Source organism: Ambystoma mexicanum, chromosome 12, assembly GCF_040938575.1.
Source record: "Ambystoma mexicanum isolate Mex_15411 chromosome 12, UKY_AmexF1_1, whole genome shotgun sequence".
Classification (NCBI taxonomy): domain Eukaryota; kingdom Metazoa; phylum Chordata; class Amphibia; order Caudata; family Ambystomatidae; genus Ambystoma; species Ambystoma mexicanum.
The window spans coordinates 940603533-940625056 of NC_090936.1; the positions used below are offsets into that span (position 1 = coordinate 940603533).

General features: G+C 43.2%; 1 protein-coding gene across 1 annotated transcript in view; it reads left to right on the plus strand.

Annotated features, from left to right (window-relative positions):
* Window positions 1-21524, plus strand: part of LOC138514125 (dynein axonemal heavy chain 12-like) — a 124146-nt gene that overhangs the window by 43838 nt on the left and 58784 nt on the right. The window contains exons 3-4 of the mRNA XM_069629424.1: window positions 11109-11284; window positions 12717-12802. Of these exons, the coding sequence (XP_069485525.1) occupies window positions 12780-12802 (23 nt within the window). The 5' untranslated portion in view covers window positions 11109-11284; window positions 12717-12779. The remainder of the gene's footprint in view (window positions 1-11108; window positions 11285-12716; window positions 12803-21524) is intronic.

Here is a 21524-nt window from a genome sequence, read left to right on the forward strand (position 1 = left end):
AAATAGTCAAACCAACTCAATGCAGTTCTGCTCACCCCTGCCTCTTTCAGACGTGGGTGCAATATTTAATGGTTAACCATGTCAAAGGCGGCAATACAATTCACAAGGACATCTCGATTAATCGCTAAACTTGCACCATCTAAGTTTGCCACAAGTGCAGTTTATGTTACTCAATGGGATTTAAATTGCGCTTGTCCATAGTTGAGTATTCAAGTTCTATTCATATGACTCTGTAACTGGCTTTGGGATTCATACCATTGCCCTTATTGACCAGTAAGAGATATTGGATTTTGGGCAGAGCTGTGTGGGCAATAATGCAAATCAGAGTTTATTGACATGGTATTATTCGTATATACTGACATTCACATTATGTCATTGTTTTCGCCATTTTACTATTGATGCTAACGGTCTACCAGTTGGCTGTCAGTGTTATGGAATTTGTCAAAACCAAGATATTGTTGCACAATTGCTTTCTCATTCTGGAACATATTCTTTCCCAAAAATAGCCTTTTGCCACCAGAATGCATCATTGTTTGTTTCCGGTACTTTGAGCAAATATCATAAACATCTGTCTATTTCAAGGGACTGGAACTCAGTGGTGGGTTTTTAATAGGATCTCCAATCAGTATGCAAAGAAATGTAAGTCTTATTTAATTAGAGAAGTGAACACCAAATCTGTCTTTCATATGCAGAAGAAGAAAAGCGGATTAATTAGTAGATTTGTTTGTTGACATGAATTGCATTAATGGGAAGTTTCATCCCGTAATTTTTGCAGAGCATATGGTAGCATTTCAATTAGGTTAATGCTTCATGCGTAAAGCGCCAGTTGCCATGGAAACAAAAAGAGAGCAGGGACATGTAATTGCATGAACGAGTGTGGATATTGTACCCATGTTTATTTTGTGTCAAAGTTCTATAAATCAATATCATGGGTGAAGTAGAAGTATGATTCAAGGGGTGTAGCTTTGTTAGTGATATAAGCTCTTTGTGGCTGTTTTATGGCACTGCACTACTAACCTCAGGTCTTGAAACACACCCAGGGCCTGACAGATATCTATGCTTTAGTCCCGCGTGCTGTGCCTTATTGCTTAATTATATATATTAGTTGGTACTCCTGGGCCTACTGTGCGAATGCAGCACTCTTGATTGAATGAGCAATTACAATGATTTCCATCCCACTTCAAGTCTCTTTATAAATGTTCTGAAATGCATCAGACCATGCGGCAACATCATTTTATCTCTATATCCATTAACCTCCATATCACCTCCTCCTAAAAGGTACTGAATTCTGCTCATTATGGATGGGATAAACTACCCCCTATTGCACATCATAAGGTATTCTAAGTCACTGAGTGGTTTTGTGTCCAAATAGAGAACCGAAGCTGAATTACACAGTGACATGCTATATAATGTTTATGTATGGGAGGGGTAGTTTATACCTGAAAATATATGGCTGTACCATGATCCCATCTAACACATGCTCTTTGCTTACTCCAATGCAAAAGATATTCCAGTTTTTAATAAGTATAAACAATGCCGAATCTGGAGAATAACACACTAATATGGAGCTTGCAATATACTGCAAAAGGTACAGAAAAAGCATTTAAATGCAATGAATTTTAATGGTGTTTCGTGGTTTAAAATAGGTGGTGACATGGAGCTAGATGCTTGCTCTCCTGAGTCAGACTCAAACTGTGTACAAAATAAACATTGTACAGTGAACAATGCCTTATCAATTAATGGTTTTAAGGTGCCACACAAACGTATTTTAGAAGGAGAAAAATTAAAAAGGCTTTTGTAGATCATCTTTTTCTTGAAATGATTTAGTCCAATTATTAGTTGACCAGGCTACCATTCATGGTCATTGGCCAAAGGTCAAGGGCAGTGCAAACATTTGTCTTGATGTATTTTTCGGGGATGAGATGTGGGGGTCGCCAGTGGTCGCATCTGCGACCCCTGAGGTCTCCCTTGCTACGTGGCTGGCTTTCTTGTTCAGGCCTCTTAAAAAAATCAGGGGCGTCCATAAGTGGCCCTAAATAAGAAATAATAGCATAAACAAATGTTGTGTCTTCCTGTAATTCTCCAAAATAATTGCTAGACTCATTACAGGTTTATTCCAGGCACACTTCTGGCGGTGAGTCACTGATTTAGTCTGTTCTTAAACACTTAAAATTCACTATGCAGACAACAACTTCCAAAAAACATTCAGAGTAGAATAAGCATGTATTTTGCTTTTCACAAGTTGCAGTTAATGCATTTCTTTTCTGTCGTTGTCTCTGTTACGATCATCACAAGATATTCCATCTTGGTGTCTTTGGCAGTGGTAGAAGTGTACCAAAAAAAGTAATGAAACTGTGATTTTGGCATGGGAGAGAGTAGGCAGAAGCATAGTGCAACAGGTGGCAAGGTGTGTGGCAAGGTGTTGCAGCCAAGGAGTTGTAATAGTCTAAGTGACTAGTTAAGGATCCAATTACAACTGCACACTTGCACAGGGACATGAATGGGCAAATCTTCTATATAGAATGATGAATATGATCGTAAAATGTAGAGGTATGGTGAAAGGAAAAAAGAAAAGTAGTGGAACACCGTTCCCGGCCGTTCTGGCTCACTTCCATCACTGGTCCTCAGTCACATGACAAAATCCTTGTGCCTAAAACTTGTGTACAGTGTAGAAATGTTTGCCAATAGCACATAACATGGCCCTTGATTTCATTTGGCCACAATTAATGCTTTGTTGTAATGTGCCTATCTTTCCTATCTCCATGGCATGCTGTTCAGGATGTTTGTTTGCATGTATGAGGTAACGAGTGCCTAGAGTACGGAATGAGGTGTGAATGCGCTGCTCTAAATTATTTAATACACAGTTATGAACCCACCCAATGATATGTATTTTACCATCCTCTGAAGCCTGAAAAGTAGATCCACGCAGACTTGACATGTGGCTAACTTTGCACCAGACCTAGAGACTGGGTTTTTGTTAAATCTCAGTTACCAGTTTATTGATATCCACTACAGATTGTAATTTGCTTTCTGACTTTGCGAACATTCAGACATGTAATTGCCCATTTTATTACAGCCCATAAGATATCTATAGCTGGTAAGATAGCTCAGAGGGTTTAGTGCTGGCTGCTGGAATGTGTGTGTGGTCTGCAGGTTGAAGGTTTGAATCCGTCAAGGCCAACTCAGTCTTTCATCCTTCTGAGGTTGATAAATGAGTACCAACACAGGTTCAGTGATATTGAATGTATATTTGTTCTATATAACACGCTTAAGCACAAGTGCTATATAATATCACATCCTTATCATTTGGCCATGGACGTCTGCTTGCATTCACAGTGACTTGGCAATATGGGCCTATACACACTGACATTAATGATACATATGGTGATTCATTCTTGTATGAAATGTCTATCACATTACAGCGATATGGTAACCATATATTCCGTACTGTACTTAAGAACAATGTAATGTAATGCCACTTCCTATTTTGTCAAGGGGTGAAATGTTGTGTTCCTTTGCTTCCCTTGATGTTACTTCAGGGTAGGGTCAAATGACATAACTTGTCATCAGAGGTCAAGGGTTGTGTGATGTCACTTAGGGTACCCCTGGCATTTTGGTGAAATAACGTCCCTGGTATTTTTTAAACAATATTTAAAAAGATGTAAGCACACTGATGTCTGTTGACACTCTCTTGTGCTGATATAGTTATATAACAATTATTCTATCAAAATAAAAGAGGCTGGGGGAATTCATTCCATGTAATAAAAATGCCTATACTTCAAATGCTTGTTTATTCCATTTCCTGCAAAGGAAATAATTGACTGCCTGTTCTTTTAATTGTAAAGGAATATAACATATAATTCTACCAACTTTAATAAAAAGCCTCAACTAATTTAAGTTATTTATTCCTTATCATAGAACATTTATTTTAAATAAACCCTGCTTTGGCCATTCCCAGAATCCGAATGTTTAAAGTAATCTAATGATAATGCGCCATTATGATATGATATGTTATGTCATTTATAACGCGCCTGTGCACAAGTGTTTCTAGGCGTGACATGACAAGGGAGAGAAGACAGAGGGAGGACATGACAAATGATCTTACTAGGCCTTGTGTCCTACAGATCATGCAATTGTGACAACGCAAAGTGCATGGGGAAGGGAGAGGGGGAAGTGCCAGGAAGAATGAGGGGGAAGTGCAATCAGGGCACTATTGCTGTGAGTAAGAGCAGCCAGGGCAGTGAGTCTCTTGGTAAGTGCATGGAGGCATGGAGGCAGGGGGCTGTAGAGGTTACAATTACAACCCCTAAGTGGGCAGTAGCCCCTGAGGTAGTGTAGGGGAGACTGATAATGGAGGAGCCGGGTAGTCAGTAAGACTCTGAGTGTACCAAGCAACCAGTCGGTGCAGCAGACAGGTCCGTCAGCAGGGGAGGGAGAGGGAGTAATCAGAGGAGAAAAGGAAGGACTGTTGCTGCTTCTGGAACCTCAGGTTGTCTGGCTCAAGTTTGAGAGGGGCAGGGAGGTCATTCCACAGGGAGGCACCTGAGAGGATGAAGATCTTCCCCACACTCTCTGCCTGGATAAGCGTCTGACCCTCATAGAGTTGGAGGTAGCTTAGCAAAGGGCTCCAAAAGGAAGGTATTTTGGAAGAGAGAGTTGAATGTAGTGCAGGCTCTGGCCACAGAAAGCCTTTTGGGCTAGAGAGATACGGTCACTGGGTTTAAGGCCAAGGATAAGTCTCACAGTCCAGTTCTGGATTAGTTGCAGAGGGTGGAGAGTAGAGTAAGACAGATTGAGGAAGATACTGTTGCAGTAGTCCAGCATAGAGAGAACCAGAGCTCTGGAGACAGTGACCCTCTGGGGGGAAGTGAGAAATGGAAAAATACCTCTGAGGATGTGCAGCTGGTAGTGGACCTTCTTGGCAAAGTCTGTGATGTAAGGCGAGAAGGAGAGAGTGGAGTCGTGTTTGACACAAATGTGTTTTGCCTCCCAGGAAGGCAAAGGAAGAGGGTCCAAGGAGGGTGGCCAGAGTGAGAGAGGGGAATCGGGAGCAGAGGTCCCAATGAGAAGGATCTCACTCTTAATGGCATTAAGGAAGAGATCATTGGAGATGCACCAAACATGAATCGCGGATAGACAGTCAGGAATGAGCGAGAGAGGAGAGGAGGCTGAGGCGAACCTGAATGAGAGCAGAGTGTCATCCGCATAACACTGAAAGTTAGAGACGAAAGTAGAGGTCAGGTGGGCCAAGAGGGCCAAGTAGACATTGAAGAGCCAGGGTGAGAGGATGGAGCCCTGGGGAACACCACATGTGGAGAGAGAGGTGGTAGAGAGAAAGGACCCAAGTTGGACCTCAGAGGGTCAGTCCAGGAGGAAGGAGGTAAACCACTCCAGGGCCTGGGTCGATTGGTCAGGATGGCATGATTGACCATGTCAAAAGCAGAGGAAAGGTCAAGGAGGAGGACAGAAGTGAGGCTGGAGTCAAGATTAGAGAGCAGATCTTCACAGGTGTCAGGTGTTCAAGAGAGCAGTTTCATTGCCTCTGGCCTGGAAGGCTCCCTGGAGGATGACTGGGGCACAGAGGAGGGAGTGAAAGAGGGTGTGTTCAGGAGAGCAGCTTCCATGCCTCTGGCTGATCTGAAGGCAGACTGATGGTCATGGAGACAACAAACACATTCAGTGTGGAGAGTAATCTGGGAGATGGGCAGCTTTTCCAGGACTTTGCCCAGGAAAGGAGTGATAGAGATCAGGCGATAGTTTGCTGGACAGTTAGGATCCGCCAAAGGCCCCTCTGTGTCTTCCGGCATCTTCCCCATCAGAGACTCTAATTGCTTTATCCCAAATTCTCACATGCCATATCAACCCACAACCACCTTCTATCATCAAACGCAACATTTTAAACGCTTCATTTGTACTCTTTTATTTTGAACTCAATATTGTGACTGGTCACTAAAGGACTCGAGTATAACACTTAGTTTAGCAATTCCTCCAGGACTTACAAAGTGCCTGCTTAATTCAGACCATTGAAATAATTCAATCCACCTCTCAACAAACATTTAGAACTTGCTTAGTTGGAAGACTGCTATGCACAGAGCCCATCTCCTGTAAAAAGATAAACAAGTTCAATAAACTATAGGCACCTCAGTAGAACCCCAGGCTGCGAAGAGCAATCACCCACACTAGGTAGGGTGTACAGAAGGCTTTGCTCGGGCCTACTGCTGCCAGCCACGTATGCCCCAAAAGCTGCAGTAATTTCTAAGTAGCTGTTAGTACAACATTGAAGAGGTGCCATTTTAATTAATGTTAACTCTTAATGGCAGTTTCATGACCTCTTGGTGTTTTACCTCAATGTCTAAGGAGATCTACAATGGTGCGTAGAGGTAGGTGGACTCTTTTGACTCATTCTAATGTTTCATCAATGATTGTTCCTTTCACTGGTAAGATTATAGTTTCAGGCTTTCTCCCAAGAGGCTGGTAGTACGACAGATAACAAGCTGTCCTTTAAGATGCAATGCTAAAATCAAACTACCTGTCTCGTCTAGTGGCAGGTTGTTTTGCTAAATTCATTGACTCAGTTATGGTAGCAGTGGCCAAACCCTATAACCTACAGTTGGGATCTGGAGGGGGCCACTACATACAGTAATACACAATATTACCAAGTCTATAAAGATACATGTCTATCCATAGTGCCATTTTAGAAAACGTAAAGATATTTTCTAAAAATACATAGAGTAAAGATAATTATCCTAGAGGTATCCCATATGGAAATAGATGTGTCTAACCATAACTGCTGAAGAGGTTTTCTCACCTGAAACATATCAAACAACAATGGGGACGCTCCCGCAGACATAATAAAGAATACGATCAATTGTAATCGATACATTACTGCCTATCTTCAGTGTGGGACTTTTTTTCACCAGCATTATGAGAATCTCAATTGCTCAGGCTTTTGGAAAACCTTGCCCCTCACAAGCATGCAGTTCTTGAACCTGAACATGCTGGTGAACTTTGGCCTGTGTCTCCCCTTTAGCACTACTCCAAAGTGCTCGAAGGTGTTGTGGAAAGGGTTGTGTTCAACTGTCTGATCAATTGCTTAGACACCCACAACCTTCGTGATGCCATGAAAGCAGGTTTCCATTCCTATCACTCCTTGGAAACTACTCTCCTGAATGTCTGCTAGGCATTCCAACCTATCCTCTATCCTACATCTCATTGACTTGTCCATTGCCTTTAACACCATCAATCACTCTTATCTCCTTACTACTCTCTCTCTTCTCAGGATTTGCAATTAAGTCCTTGCCTGGATTGAATCCTACCTAGCACCTCTCCAATTATCTGTCTTTTGGAACAAAAATACCTCTCAACTCACTCCTCTAATTGTTGGTGTTCCACAAGGCTCTGTCTTGGGTCCTTATCCTCTTTGCTTTCTACAGCTCTGCTCCTGGGGCACCAATCTCCTCCTTTGGGTTCTTGTTCCATCTCTTCGCAGACAACACCGTAATCTTCTTCTATATTCCTGTACTCTCCTCTGATCTCTCTATCCACATTTCAAAAGGTCTCTCTCACAATACAAATTACATGGATTTGCACTCTCTGAAGTTAATCTCTTCCAAAAGAGAGGTTCTCTTCTTCCCTGCCAAATACTCTCATCTCCTCCCTGCCGATCCAGTTCCCAGCTGACACTCTCCCCTACTCCTCTTCATCTAGAAACCTCAGCGTCATCTATGACTCTTCTCACACCTTTGCTACTTTCATCTCAAAACCTACAACAGCGGCTCACGTCAGCCCCCTACATATTAGGAAAGTCAGGCACGTCCTTCCTTTCAACAATGGCAAGCATCTTTTAACCTCTCTTGTCTTTTCTAAACTGGACTACTGTGCCAGCATCCCCCTTGTCCTCCCCAACTATGCTTTCTGCCCTTTCGACAAGATCATTAACTTTGCTACCAGGACTCTCATTGAATTTTCTCGCTTCACATGTAATTCCTCTCACCATCACCAGGCGAAATGGCTGACGATGCAAAACATTGCCAGATTTACATTGTGTCTCCTGGTTCACAAATCTATCCTTGCCCTCCCTGTGCTTCCTCTCTCTTCTGCTCGTTCGCTTTTCTTGAGCCACTTGCATGGAATTCTCTTCCACTAGACATCCAAGAAACAGACCACATGGAATAGTTCAAAGCCAAATTGAAAGTCTACATCCTTGCCTCAGAGTTACCCTCTTACAATACTTTTCAGCAGCCTTTATGCTTACATATTTCTGTGGCAACTAATCTGCCTTTATTTCTCACTTTCTCTACCTCTGGTCGAACACTCCTTCCATCGTGGTCCCATCCCTAAAATAGCTGCCGTACCACCTACCTGAACTTTGAAAGAAAAGTCTAATGTTGGTTTCCTTATTCTATATAAGTCAACTCATGAATTGTCCCTAGAGATCGTTCAATTTATTCCCCACCACAATCTAGTCAGAATGTCAATCAAACTCACCGCATTGTAAGTAGTTCACTGCTTCCTGTCAAATATGATATCTTATCTATTCTGTGTACTTTTGTGATTAAAAGTGCAGTGTTAATCCTGTATATAAAGAAAAATATACATAACTCAAATAAATACAATCTTAGTCTCCAGCCTCTTGCTGAAAATGCTAAAAATGTACTTTGGTGATGTTCCTGTGATTCATGGGTGCAGAGTTACAGCTGCATAGAAAATTGAAGTTCTGTCCCGTTTCAGTTTTCTGGTGTCTATCATCTGGACTTTAAGTCTAGATTCTTGCCATCACAGTTTCTAGTTTCCTTCATCTGTTTCAAGGGGAGTGCGTATTGTCCTTGGTGGGAATAGTAAGGCGGGACTATTCAGAATGGGACTCCTCCTTGTTCAGTAGGTGATCTCCTAATCTAGTCCTGTGGTGGTACTAAGTCCTCGAGATGCAATGGTTCTAGCCAGTTGTCTGAAGAGGTAGTTGGTAGTAGTACAGGAACAAGTGCTTGAACTCACCGATTGAAAGCACTATTTAGGTGCACATGGCACACTTGGGGCTCAATGCACAGAGACAGCTGTTGCTCATCTTTACCCAAAGGAAAAGGGACTGAGAACTTAGCACTGTTGTGTCCATATAATGGTGACAATATTGATTTCTAATATGGTGGGCAGAGGCCTTTTACAGTGGTCTGGGCCAGTCTTTGAGTTATATCCAGGGATCTCCTCCTAGGAACTGTCATGTTGTTGGCTGTTAAACATTACTTGTAGGCAGCAGGTTAGAAGGTATTGCTTGAAGATAAGGATTACCCACTCTAAGATTGGCATTTGACAGACACTGGTGAACTTTCACCAGTGGTGTCCAACATGGATCTTCTTCTTCTCTCTCTCTCTCTCTCTCTCTCCCTCTCTCTCCCTCTCTCTCTCTCTCTCTCTCTCTCTGTCTCTCTCTTGAGAATATTGATCTATTAGTCGGGCCAGGACATAGAGCAGGACAGCTTTAAGCATAGACTTGTCGCAGTTCTTGGTGGCAGGGTTTTCTATTGAGGGCACAATGATCTCTTCAGTTGGTGCATGCACATGTAAACTCCAGCAAAGGGGTGAAAATCCCATTCTGTCTAGAGTGGAAAAGATGCAGACACTTTAGCAAATCCTAACTCTCGAAAGTCACTGGTTTGGGAGCCTTGTGGATCGTCAGTGAATATCAAAGTCCAATCTCATTTCCTCCATTATTTATGGAGAGTCTGGGATGGGAAGATTATCACAAGCTCAAAACACAGTCGAGTTGTGCATGACTTTGCCTTTGAAGAACTAGCCACCCGTTCGCAAGTAGAGCCCATTCATACTTTGGTGTTAACCCTTGGCGCCCCCCCTCCACACCTGCAGAGAGCAGCTTCCTGGTGTGGACAGATTCAGGACTATGAGCCTGACATTAAAAAGCAACTATTTGTGCCATTAATTAGACTGCTGGAGGAAGGACCGGCATCCTCTCATTGAATCCTCTATGGAAAACATGCTCTGACAGAGAGGGCTACCGATTTGTATAGGGGTGGCTGGTAAGCATTACACAAAATACAGGAAAAACTGCAACTAATAGGAAGTCTGTACACAGCATGTCACGTGAGGCTAAAACCCTGCAGGAAAAGGGATACTTTTGGTAACCCTTTCACACGGGAACAAGGTGCTTCTACTTCGCTCATCAGACTTGCCGTCCTGCGGGATTGTGGTTTCAGGCACTCAGAAATAGGAAATTAAGAGCAGAGTATACAGGAAATGGCAGGGATGCTGAAAGCTTCTCATTCTGTAGGTCGTTTGATCTCACAGTAGTGTAAGCTGGATGTGAGACGTTCACATTGTAAGGTGACAAATTGACACGACCTGTTATTTGACAGCACTACCAAATGGCACATTTAAGGGCAGTTAGTGTTACAGAAAAACACAAGTTACAGTTTTTTTTTTCTTAAAAAAACATTGATGTAGCATAAAGTCTGTGAATTATTAAATGAAATCTGCATTAGCACGTGTTCCAAGCCGCCGGATGGCCTGCTCCCCCGCCACCATCTTCATCCCGTCCCACTTTTTTTAATTTTGAATATCTCCCCTCACCTCAAACCTTTCTTATTGCGGCTGGAGCGGCACTCACTGACGCAGCCGCACCTGCCTCTCTGCTCACAGCGGCTGCCATGGAAAGGGAAGAGGGCCCGTACAGAGCCCTGCCTTTCCTTTCCATGATGGCCATGCTGCTATGGTAATCGGGGGTGCTAATGGCCTTAACATCTGATCCGGGCGCGACAAGATAGCTCAGTTAGTTATGTTAGTTATGCCTCTGACATCTGTGTGCAACCTGCAAATAGGGGTTTGCATCTTGGCAAAACTGACTCAGGCCTTCTCTCTTCCAAAGCCCATCAATTAAAATCTGATTCAATAGGATAATAATGGGATGGGTAAAACAAAATGAAGAATGTGTGTCAATTAGTATATAGAACCGTGTTCACTTTATCAGTCTAATGTACTGGCACCTTGTGTACTAAGTGTTGTTAAATAATGGAAGTACACTGTTTTAGAAGATTATATTGCTTCTTCGCTCAGTGTTTAGTTTAACTTATAGGTTAACCATATGTTTTACTTTTTAGGTTGGGTTGAACATCAATCCTAAGGAGGATCCTCTCTCATGGAATTTGTGCAGTGGGAACATTTAGCTTACATTAGCTGCCAAGCCAGCAAAGACTACCGTTTGGAGAAAAAAAAAACACTTAATGTAAGGGACATCGTCGGTTTCATATTGCCATATAAGGACGATGAAATGCAGGTAAATTAATTTCTATATGAGATACATTTAAACATGTTTAAGCCTGTTCTCGAAGACCTAGAAAATGCATGCTATAAGTGAGTCAAAAATAAATGTTTTGTACTCACATTGCATGAGTAAACGAAATTCATTTGCTACTCAACTCAATTTACACGAGGAAGAAACAATGCAGAGGTTTCTTTTTGTACTGAATTGGTAAGAATAAGAAACACTTTACATATTTTCCGAATGCACTCAATTGGTATAAAAGAGAATGATAGTTCTTTCTGATAGGATGCTTATCCGAATGAGTGCTTCTCTGACTAATATCTAAGCTGTGGGCCATGCTATGAATAGATGCACAAAATGGAAGTGCTTTCTGATATGCGCTCTGAAGTATCGTGTGTGCATGTGTCACTCTATAAAGCACCAAACAAATGAATGAAATATGACTCAAAAGATAAGAGCAGCTGAAGAAAGTGCTTTCTGTTTGGACTGAGATAATACAAATAAGAGAAATTGAACGTGCTTTCTGATTGGCCGTATTGTTTGAGTAAGCCATGCTAAAAGGGCATTATGGTTGGATTTAAATTATATTCATAAGAGAACATTATGTTTTTTGTTGTTTCTTGCTCATTCCATCTCTGGCCAGTCAAAGTTATTTCTGGCTTTACCCCACATGGCCTGTGTAAGAGTAACTCACATGTACTTCTGTTTCATATGGAATTTTATAAACAGAAGGGAACTGAAGGTGTTTCTGGCTGCTCTGAAATGATGTAATGCAGAGCACAGAACCGTGATTTCTGACTGCACAAAGTAGTCTGACTGGACTGAAATGGTATGTGTAAGGGAAACTGTTTTGGACTGAAATGCTTCCTATGAGTAAGAATAAACGAATATCAACTTCCCGGTTCATGATTGGATGTTTGAACCCAGGGCTTGCAGTCATTAAAATCAGCCCAGTTCAGTGTGGGACGAGAAGGGTATTCCAAGTGATGGGATCTTGTTATGCCGAGTGTACAGAATGCCAATCAAATGTCCTCTACACAGGGTTGGGATGCATTAGAAGGTTTTCACTAATCATACATGTCTGGTTTATTTGAACAAAGGTCCAACTTTCTTAAGAAGTGCACAGTGTGGCTCTCATGCCATACATATCAGCAGCCATTAAACATACACCTGCTTAAATCACCCTTACCAATGTCGATTATGACAAGTAGGGTCTGATTTACACAAATGTTTTAACATGGGAACGCCCCATTGAAAACGTGTGTTTCTCAGGCCCTTAGTATTTAATTTGTCTTTTTAAAGTATCTGACGACCACAAGACATGTTTGTGTATGCCATAGTATTCTTTTTTATTAATACTAGTGTAATAAGACTACTTAATGGGCTGAATACTCATTGCTTACTAACAGAATACTAAATTAATACTTGTGTTATCTTCTTTTAGTCTTCACTTACTATTGAATAGTACATTACCACTACTGAGCATTACGGAGAAGACTGAAAAAAGATGAAAACAACATCTCCCACTTGGTAAGGCCACGTTTTCCTTTAAGATGTCTGTACGTAATATGCAAAACAAAAAGAAACCGCAATGAAGCAGGTGCATAATTCATTATTTTTAGAAATAAGTTCATAATTCCATCCATATTGTACAAATAAGCGGTTGCCAGCATGTTGTCATCATAATAACCACTAGTTCAAAGGGGCATGACGTATCCTGTGAGCGGTGTTACACAGTGGTGCAATTATCAGCTTTCTGTAGGTTCACGCCTCCCTTCCAAAGCCTCCTGCTTTGGCAACCAGCAGCGCTTGTATAATGTGCAGAGGTAGATCTGGCCTGTGTCTGCAAGACCTCCTGGTGGCAAAGCAGCAGAGGAACTGTTATCCATGCGGCGTCGGCTCAGCGTTAATTGCCAGGGTTCCGAAAAGTGCATTAGGCTCTGAGTAGCATGACTAGATTTAGTGCACACATCCCTCGGGTTCTGAGTGACCCTCCACTTTGCCTCGAGTTCAATTAGAAATGTCACGAGTAAACCTTGGTCTGACGAACTGTACATGTTTCAGACAGTCCATAATAAGTTGGTGAATGTGTTAGGCGTTCTATCCTACTTCAGTACGCTTGAGTAGACCGTATTCATTGGAATGAATCTCATTTGAAAAAGTGAGTTTAAGTGGAAGTAGAAGGGGCTCAGCACATTGAAAGATGATACATATTGTTTGTTAATTATATTGACAATAGTGATTATGGGAAATGTTTGTTTTTTCAATGCATGGCTGTCAATTTGCATGGAATTTTCCTCAGTGCACTAGATCTGCACACACCCCTTAATACCAGGACACATAAAAAAGTACTAATTACAACTGGTTCACTGAAGAACTAATTTCCCTCCGCAAACTCAAACATGCTCAGGAACATCTATGGAGAAATATAATTGTCACCATCCAGTAACGTTTAACACCACTGCTAAAACTTACACAACAGCACTCATAACCACCAAAGCTGGTATTTACACCACTAGGATAAACAAAATCCTTTGATAACACCAGGGAGCTCTTCAAAATCCTCAAGGAATCAGAAGCTCCAGCTCCCCCATTGGTTAGCTTACCTAAAGAAAAAGCCTGGTGCTCCTCCGTACAATCAGCACTCACAAACAAAATCCTCAACCTTAGAAACAGAACTATCCTCAGAAAAGCTCTGCTCCCTACCACCCTAGTGGACACTCCCCTCCCCAAAGCCATCCTCAACCCTACCAACCCTCCGTTCCATTTCACCCCAATCACCCGAGCCGAGGTGCTCACCAACATCCAACAACTCAAAGCCTCCAATTACAGTGGCAATATCTGCCCTGCCCACATCATCAAGATGTGCGCTGATCCCCTCGCACCCACCACTGCTAAATTCATCAACGCTCCCCTGACGCTCACTCACTACCCAACTCCATCAAAGAAATGTGGGTCACGCCCCTCCCAAATAAAAGCTCCCTCAACCCTACCCTCGCCACCAACTACCGTCCCATCACCACAGTTCCGTTTCCACTGAGAATCCTAGACCACACAGCATACTACCAATTACAAACCCATTTAGAAGCCCATAACCTACTTGGCATTCGCCAATCCGGCTTCAGGCCCAGACAAATCATGGAGTCGACCCTCATGGACCTTAAGATTCATCTTGATACAATTTGCAACACTGGGGTCCCTGCCATGCTCCTACTAGACCGTTCGGCGGCCTTCGATCTTGTCAGTCACTACATCCTATGCCACCATCACACCGCCAGTTTCAAACTCTTGCTGGATTTATGCATTTTGCACATGTGCTCAGGGCAGAGATTTTCAATTGTATCTCCCATTAAAAAATGCTTGGAGGTCAAAGAGGAGAGTTGTGTCCTATGCACTAAGCCAGCACATGACAAAAAGCATGTATAGTCGGAAAGAATCCCTGCCTCTACACCGCAACAAAATACGGATGCAAGCAGATACACATATGGATTCCCTGCATAGAGCTAGAAAGCAGAGTGGATTTCCCCACTCTGCACAGTTAATCTGTTCCAAAATTATTTGGATATTGATATTGATATTTTATTAGTATCGCGCTCGTACACAAGTGTTTCACAGCGTGACATGGCAAGGGACATTGAAAACGCGCAAGTGCATGGGAGATGGAAAGGGGAAAAGTGCATGGAAGGGGAGAGAAGTGGAAAGTGCAGAGCAAAGGACAACAGATACATATTAAAATAAATAAATAATAAAAGGCAACAAACAGTGGTAGTGCAGCCAGCAAGTGGCAAGTGCTGGGTTTGAGGCAGCAGACAGGGTATGTTTGATAAGAGCAGGAAGATAAAAAGGGGGGGTCTGTATGGCTACAGATACAGACACCAGTGAAAGGGATTGCCCACAGGTAGTGAGGGTGGGTGACTGGCTGAGCAGGTACCTGAGCTCGGAAGACAGAGGGTAGGCCAGGTGCACAGTGCAGAGAGAGAGAAGATGAGCAGGGAGGAAGGGCGAAGGCATAAGCAAAGAGGAAAGTCTTGAGGTGCTTTTGGAACCAGAGATGGCTCTCCTCAAGTTTCAGAGTGGGAGAGAGGCTGTACCAGAGCGAGGCTCCAGCCAAAGACAAAGATCTATCCCAGCTCGTTTCTTTGAATAGCAACTGTGCCTGAAGGGAGTTAGAGGTAGAGGAGCAAAGCGCTCAAGAGGGGAGGTATTTACATAGGGATAGCTGAAGATATTTTGGACCCAGGACCCAGAAAGCCTTGTGGACAATGCAGAGGCTTTTGAATTTAATCCTTGCATCCAGTGGGAGCCAGTGGAGAGATTTCAGGGCTGAGAGATACGATCCCAGGGCTTGAGGCCAAGGACAAGTCTCACAGTCCTGTTCTGGATGTGTTGCAAAGGGCGGGGAGTAGAGGCAGGTAGATTTAGAAAGAGGCTGTTACAATAGTGCAACCTAGAGAGAACAGGGCTCGGGAGACAGTGAGCTTCTGGGGGAAGGAGAAGAAAAGCAGAGCACCTCTGAGGAGGTGCAGTAGGAAGTTTGACTTTTTAAAGACATCAGAGAAGAGGGCCGAGAAGGAAAACGTGGAATTCATAGATGACTGAGGTTTTTAGCCTCGCAGGTGATAGTAGGAGGAGGTCCAAGGGAGGCCAGCCAGAGATTGAGGGGAAAGGAGGATGAAGGTGTACTGATAAGGAGGATCTCTGTCTTGCTGGCATTCAGCCAAAGATCGTTGGCAGCACACCAACCCTGTATGGCAGTTAGGCAATCAGAGATGAGAGAAGGAGAGGAGGTGGCCTTGAGAAACCTGAAAAAGAGTTGAGTGTCGTCAGCATAGCACTGGAAATTTGAGCAGAAAATGGCAAAGCAGTGGGCGAGAGTTGCCAGGTATTGGTTGAAAAGCCAGGGTGAGAGGTTAGACTCCTGTGGAACACCACAGGTAGAAAGGGAGATAGATGAAAGGAAGGACCCAAGTTGGACCTGGGAGGTTTGATCAGAGAGGAAAGAGGTCAGCCAGGGCAGAGCCTGATCAATGATATCCAGGTTGTCACAGAGACGATTGAGCAGCATGGGATGTTTGACCGTGTCGAAGGCAGAAGATAGATCAAGTAGGATGAGGACAGAGGGAATTTTAGAGTCAAGGTTGGAAAGCAGATCTTCACGGATGTTCACGTGAGCAGTTTCCTTGCTTCTGGGAGCTCTAAAGCTAGACTGATGACTCTGGAGAAAGCCAACTGAATCAGAATGAAGGTTAAGTTGAGAGATTGCCAGCATTTCCAGGTGTCTGCCCAGAAAAGGAGTAATGGAAATTGGGTGATAGTTAGCCAGGTAAGAAGGATCAGCTGTGGGTTTCTTGAGAAGAGGATGCACAAGAGAGTGCTTCAGAGGGGAGGGGAAGGTTCCTGAGGCAAATGAGAGAGTGCAGAAAAATGGCAAGGGCTGGAGTGAGGGTATCAATGTGGTCCTTGATGGTTTTAGAAGAACAGGGATGAACCTGTTTTGATGAGGCTTTCATAGATTCGACTTGTCTAGCGACCTCGTCAGGGGAGAAATGAGTAAAAGACAAGAAAAAGGGTGGGAGGTGACTGAAAGAAGGTCAGTGTTCACAGAGTGAGAAGGCAGAGGATGTGAGGAAAGGGTGGACAGGATGTCCTGAGTTTTTGAGATAAAGTGAGAGGCAAGGGCAATGCAAAGAGCTTATGAGGCGGCAGGCGGGGTAGAGACTGCAGCAGGGTTGGCAAGCTCCTTGCAGATTTGAGAGTTCCGCCGAGTTGTTAGATGTCGCAGAGACACGGGCTTCGATGTTGGCTTTATTCTTGGTGTGGACAAAGAGTTGGTATTGCCTTTGGAGCAGGCGACAGGCCAGTTTATCAGAGAATGAACAAGAAGCCCGCCATTTCCTCTCAGTTGCCCTACACATAAGTTTAAGTGTAGCTAGGTAAGAGTCATAACAAGAATTGCACTTTGCTTTGGACTTCAAACAGATCCTCATGACAGGGGCAAGAGCATCAAGAGTATCAGAAATAGCAGAGTAGAGCAGAGACAGGGCTGTGTCAGGATGTGAGTCAGCCAGAAGTGAAGGGGGGGGGTTGCGGCAAAAGCCTCCAATGGCACACGCTTCATGGGCCGGATGTCCGAGAAGGTAGGTGGCAGTGTTGGGGTAGGCCTGGCATGGAGGGAAGAGAGGGAGAGATGAGAGTAGAGGAGGGAGTGATTGATCCAGGAGAGAGGGGTGATCAGAGGGATGGAGAGGGGGAGGTCAGAGCAGATCAAGACATCAAGTGTGTGCCCTGAAGAGTGAGTCAACCAGAGGGAGGATAGAAAGGGAGAGGGAGTAGCAGAGGTCACAGAAGAGTATGGAGGATTAACAGGGAGAGTCTAGATGGATATTGAGGTCACCAAGGAGGAGGAGTTGAGTGGTTGAGGCCAGGAGGGAGGAGGAGAGGTCCGCCCACTCAGAGAGAAATGAGATGATTTGACCAGTAGGCCAGTAGATAGTAGCCACAGTAACAGAATGGCTAGGAGAGAGAGAGAGCCTGCAGACAAGGTATTCAAAAGAGGAGTAAGTCTGAGTGGGAATAATAGAGGCAGGTATCCACTCAGGAAAGATCAGGGTTACACCCGCTCTGGACTGAGAGGATCTAGATGTGGAGAGGATCTTGTAGCCATCAGGGAGGAGAGTGTCAAAGCTTGTGACAGAGCTGGCCGTGAACCATGTCTTGGTAAGACTGAGGACATCGAAGTCAAGTTCTTCCACGAGGTGGCAGATGTCAGTGGCGTGTTTGGCAGCAGAGCAATAGTTGAGAGTGACAAGATGAAGAAGGTTGCCAGCCTTAAAGACCTTCTGGGGAGGGGTACAAATCAGAGGTACTCCCTGCGGAGGAGAAGGAGCCTGAGGTGGGACAGAGGAAGAGGAAAGAGAGGGCAAGGTAATAGGAGGGGACAGCAGGAGATTAAAGGAAATTGATGAGGTGAGGGAAGTACCTATCAAAGAGGAGGAGATTAGCCTCAGGGCCTTAGACCATGACAGTGTCATTAAGGTAGACATTCACAATGACTTTAGAGGAGTCGAAGGAAGCCATGAGAACTCCCCAGTGGGTGTCACCATTAATGGGAGAGGAGGAGACAGGAGAGAGCACAGAGATCATATGAAGAGTTCATAGATCTGGCAAAGGAACGACAAAGAGGATGTCAGTGAGGGTCTGTCTGGACGAAGCACTGGGATAGGTGTCAGCGATAGGGAGACCAGGGTTTGAGTTCAGGATATCCTTTTTGAACTTCTTTCTACCAGACTTAGTGAGAAGGGAAGGGTAGTCGATGGAGAAGCAGTTGGAAAAGACAGGAGAGCGTCAGGGAGTATTAGCAAGGAAAGAAGGGAGAGCTAGGGGGAAGGCAGGTAGAAGTGGAACAAAGAGAGCGGTGAAGTCACTGGGCTGGCAAGTTACAGAGAAGCAACAGTTACAAGCAAAGTGTAGAGCAGGTTAGCAAAGTACAGCGAGATACGACCTTTAAACCAAAAATAGCAAGATTTGACTTTTAAACCAAAAAAGCAAAAGCAGCAAGATGTGACTTGTAAACCAAAAAGCAAAAACAGCAAGATTTGAATTTAAATCCTCCAAGAAATATTGTTTCCTCCGTCGTTCATGTATCTATACTATTTTGCACCCACAACCCGGGGTGTTGATAGGATTCAGGCTAGCTAGACTTTTGGTTGTAGCCCCTGAGGTTCTATCTGAGGCTACAACCAAAAGACCCAGGGCTATAACTCCCTTAGCCCCCCTCTGCCCACAACAAAATACATGGGAAAGACTGTGCCTTCCTTTTCCCAGATCTGTCTGCCTCTGAAAGCCTTCAGCATTGTCACCTATCTGCAATTGTGTCCTTAGGGAAAGAGTTGGAGGAGCTACATTTTTTTTTAAGTTGGAATGTTTAGTTTAATTGTTTAATGCATTTCAAGGTTCTCATACATGTTACACCACTAGTACATGAGAAGGACAGAATAAACTCCTGCATTAATGAGATGTACATGGAATGTTTTTCTCACTAAAAAGTTACATTTGCCAATGCAAACAATCCCTTTAGCTTCTTTGTTAATATTTTATGAATGATCAGTAGTTTCACTCATACCAACACTTATAAAAATGAAGAAGCTTTTGTGCACATTTATCAGATAGTCCTCTATTTCTGTTCTGGGCATGAGAATTACAGAGGCACGGAAACATTGGATGGATGTACAACATCTGATGATTTAGAACCAGAGTGAAACTCTCAGACATCATTCATAATATTGCTTTATTGTATCTGTGCTACTGCATAAAGGGTGACTAGACAGAGGGGGAAGTCCAGAAAGATGTCTGTTTTTTTCAGAGCATGACAAGTATCATGGATTGGTTAAACAATAAGTGTTGGGAAGGCAGTTAGAGGTTGAGATGGTGAGTTGGGTCTGGATGAATAACTCGGTTTTGGAGCCATTGTGCCTGAGCCTACTTTTCCTTAAACAATTTCTGAGGGAGGTCAGTCTGCACTAGTTGCCGCCATGGTGGCCCGCCAGTACTGAGGCTCGACCTCAGTTTGTAGAATGATTCCTACTCCTTGGGTATCTACACTACTAGAGGATGATAGGAAAATGCACTAGGATGCACTTGAACTAGGGCAAATGTCGTCAGGTCTAGTTTTTTAGATTATCTGTGGTGATTATTCAGAATCTTCAAGGCCTAAGAATGATTACTGTATTCCCTTTCTTCCCTTTCTGCCTTGAAGAGCTTGAAGCACTTCACCTGTTGTATAAGTGCTATATAAATAAATGAAAGTGCGAAGCAGGAGGACAAGGAAGGAGCACCTACAGGCAAAATGAATGTACATTTCTCACGAGGCTTGTTTTTGGCAGTAAGAAGCAAGATGTAGGACCTTTGGAGAATTAAGCCTTTCGGTGCAGGTGTATTCCATGATTGACTCAAGGTCTGTCTATGTGTCAGGGAATCAGGTATATCAGGGGACCCTCACATGATTTCTGAGAGACCCTACTCATTGAGTACTATGCCTCTGAATCCAGATACACCCGTGTGTACATTGGAAACTTTAACTCAATGACAAAACTCCTGTGGAGTGTCAGACAGAGAGCCTGTCTTCATTAATTAATATTGACAGAGCACCTGTTTTAAAGTCGCTGCAGAATGCTTGAGGAGGGGCTTGCCTAGCCTCAGGATGTATTTTATTTATTACATTGTGTCATACAAAGTGCAAACTGGATCATCTCAAGGTGTTTTGTCTTCTGCATAGAGAGTGGGCACTGTTTCACTATATGCAGAGAAGTTCTGCTAGCTCACGAGTTAGGTGGGTCTTGCAAAATCCTGAAATTTGCAAATTGGGAATGTAGAAAATCTGGTAGGAAGCCCTATAGAATCCCAGAAACAATAATAATTATTATTTTTATCATGAAAACTCTGTTTAAAACCTTGTTTACAGTGGGTCTCATTCTTCCTTCTGGGAGGAAATTGAGAGCGTGTCAGTATTTGCTGATCTAAAAGTATGCATACCTGATGAAAATACTCAGATAGTAATAGGAATCCCTGGTGGCTGTAAACAAAATTTTTTTGATTTGGTGAGAACATTTGCAAAGCTGTCTGCTTCTAAGACCAATTACTCTAAGTCACATGTTCTTCACTTTGGGACCTGGAATTAGCTCTAGACAGATGTTGCTATTCTCCTTAAAGGGTAGATGAAAATACCATGCATAATTTAGTGTCATGTCTAGATAAGAATTAACTTGATGTAGAGAGAGAGACAGCTTTCTTGGTCTAAGTTCCTGAAACAAGGACAATAGCCTGGAAATTAATATCTCACTTTGGATCAGTTATGTCTTTAGGGAGTTTGCTAAGCAGGCACTACAGCATTTGGTAAAAAAAAAAATATATATATATATATGTAAAATGTTAGGTGGTTTACTCTAGGAACCTATTGGGAGAAATGTTAGCCTCATGGATATATTGTGGGAGGTACATGACTGGTTGTAAAACTGCTCTACAATGCAAATTCTATTTGCTATTTGTCATTTGGGTGGACATGGCAAAATAGACAGGTAATACATATCAAAAAGTAAAGACTTATGCAAGAGAAAACATGTGCAGTTCTCATTCTAGGCAAAGTTGGACTTTTTTAATGGCAACAGTCAAACGAACCTCCTTACAGTAACTTGTAAATCCCTCACATTTTCAGGAAGATCAATGTGTGATTATACTAATATTAACATTTCTAGTA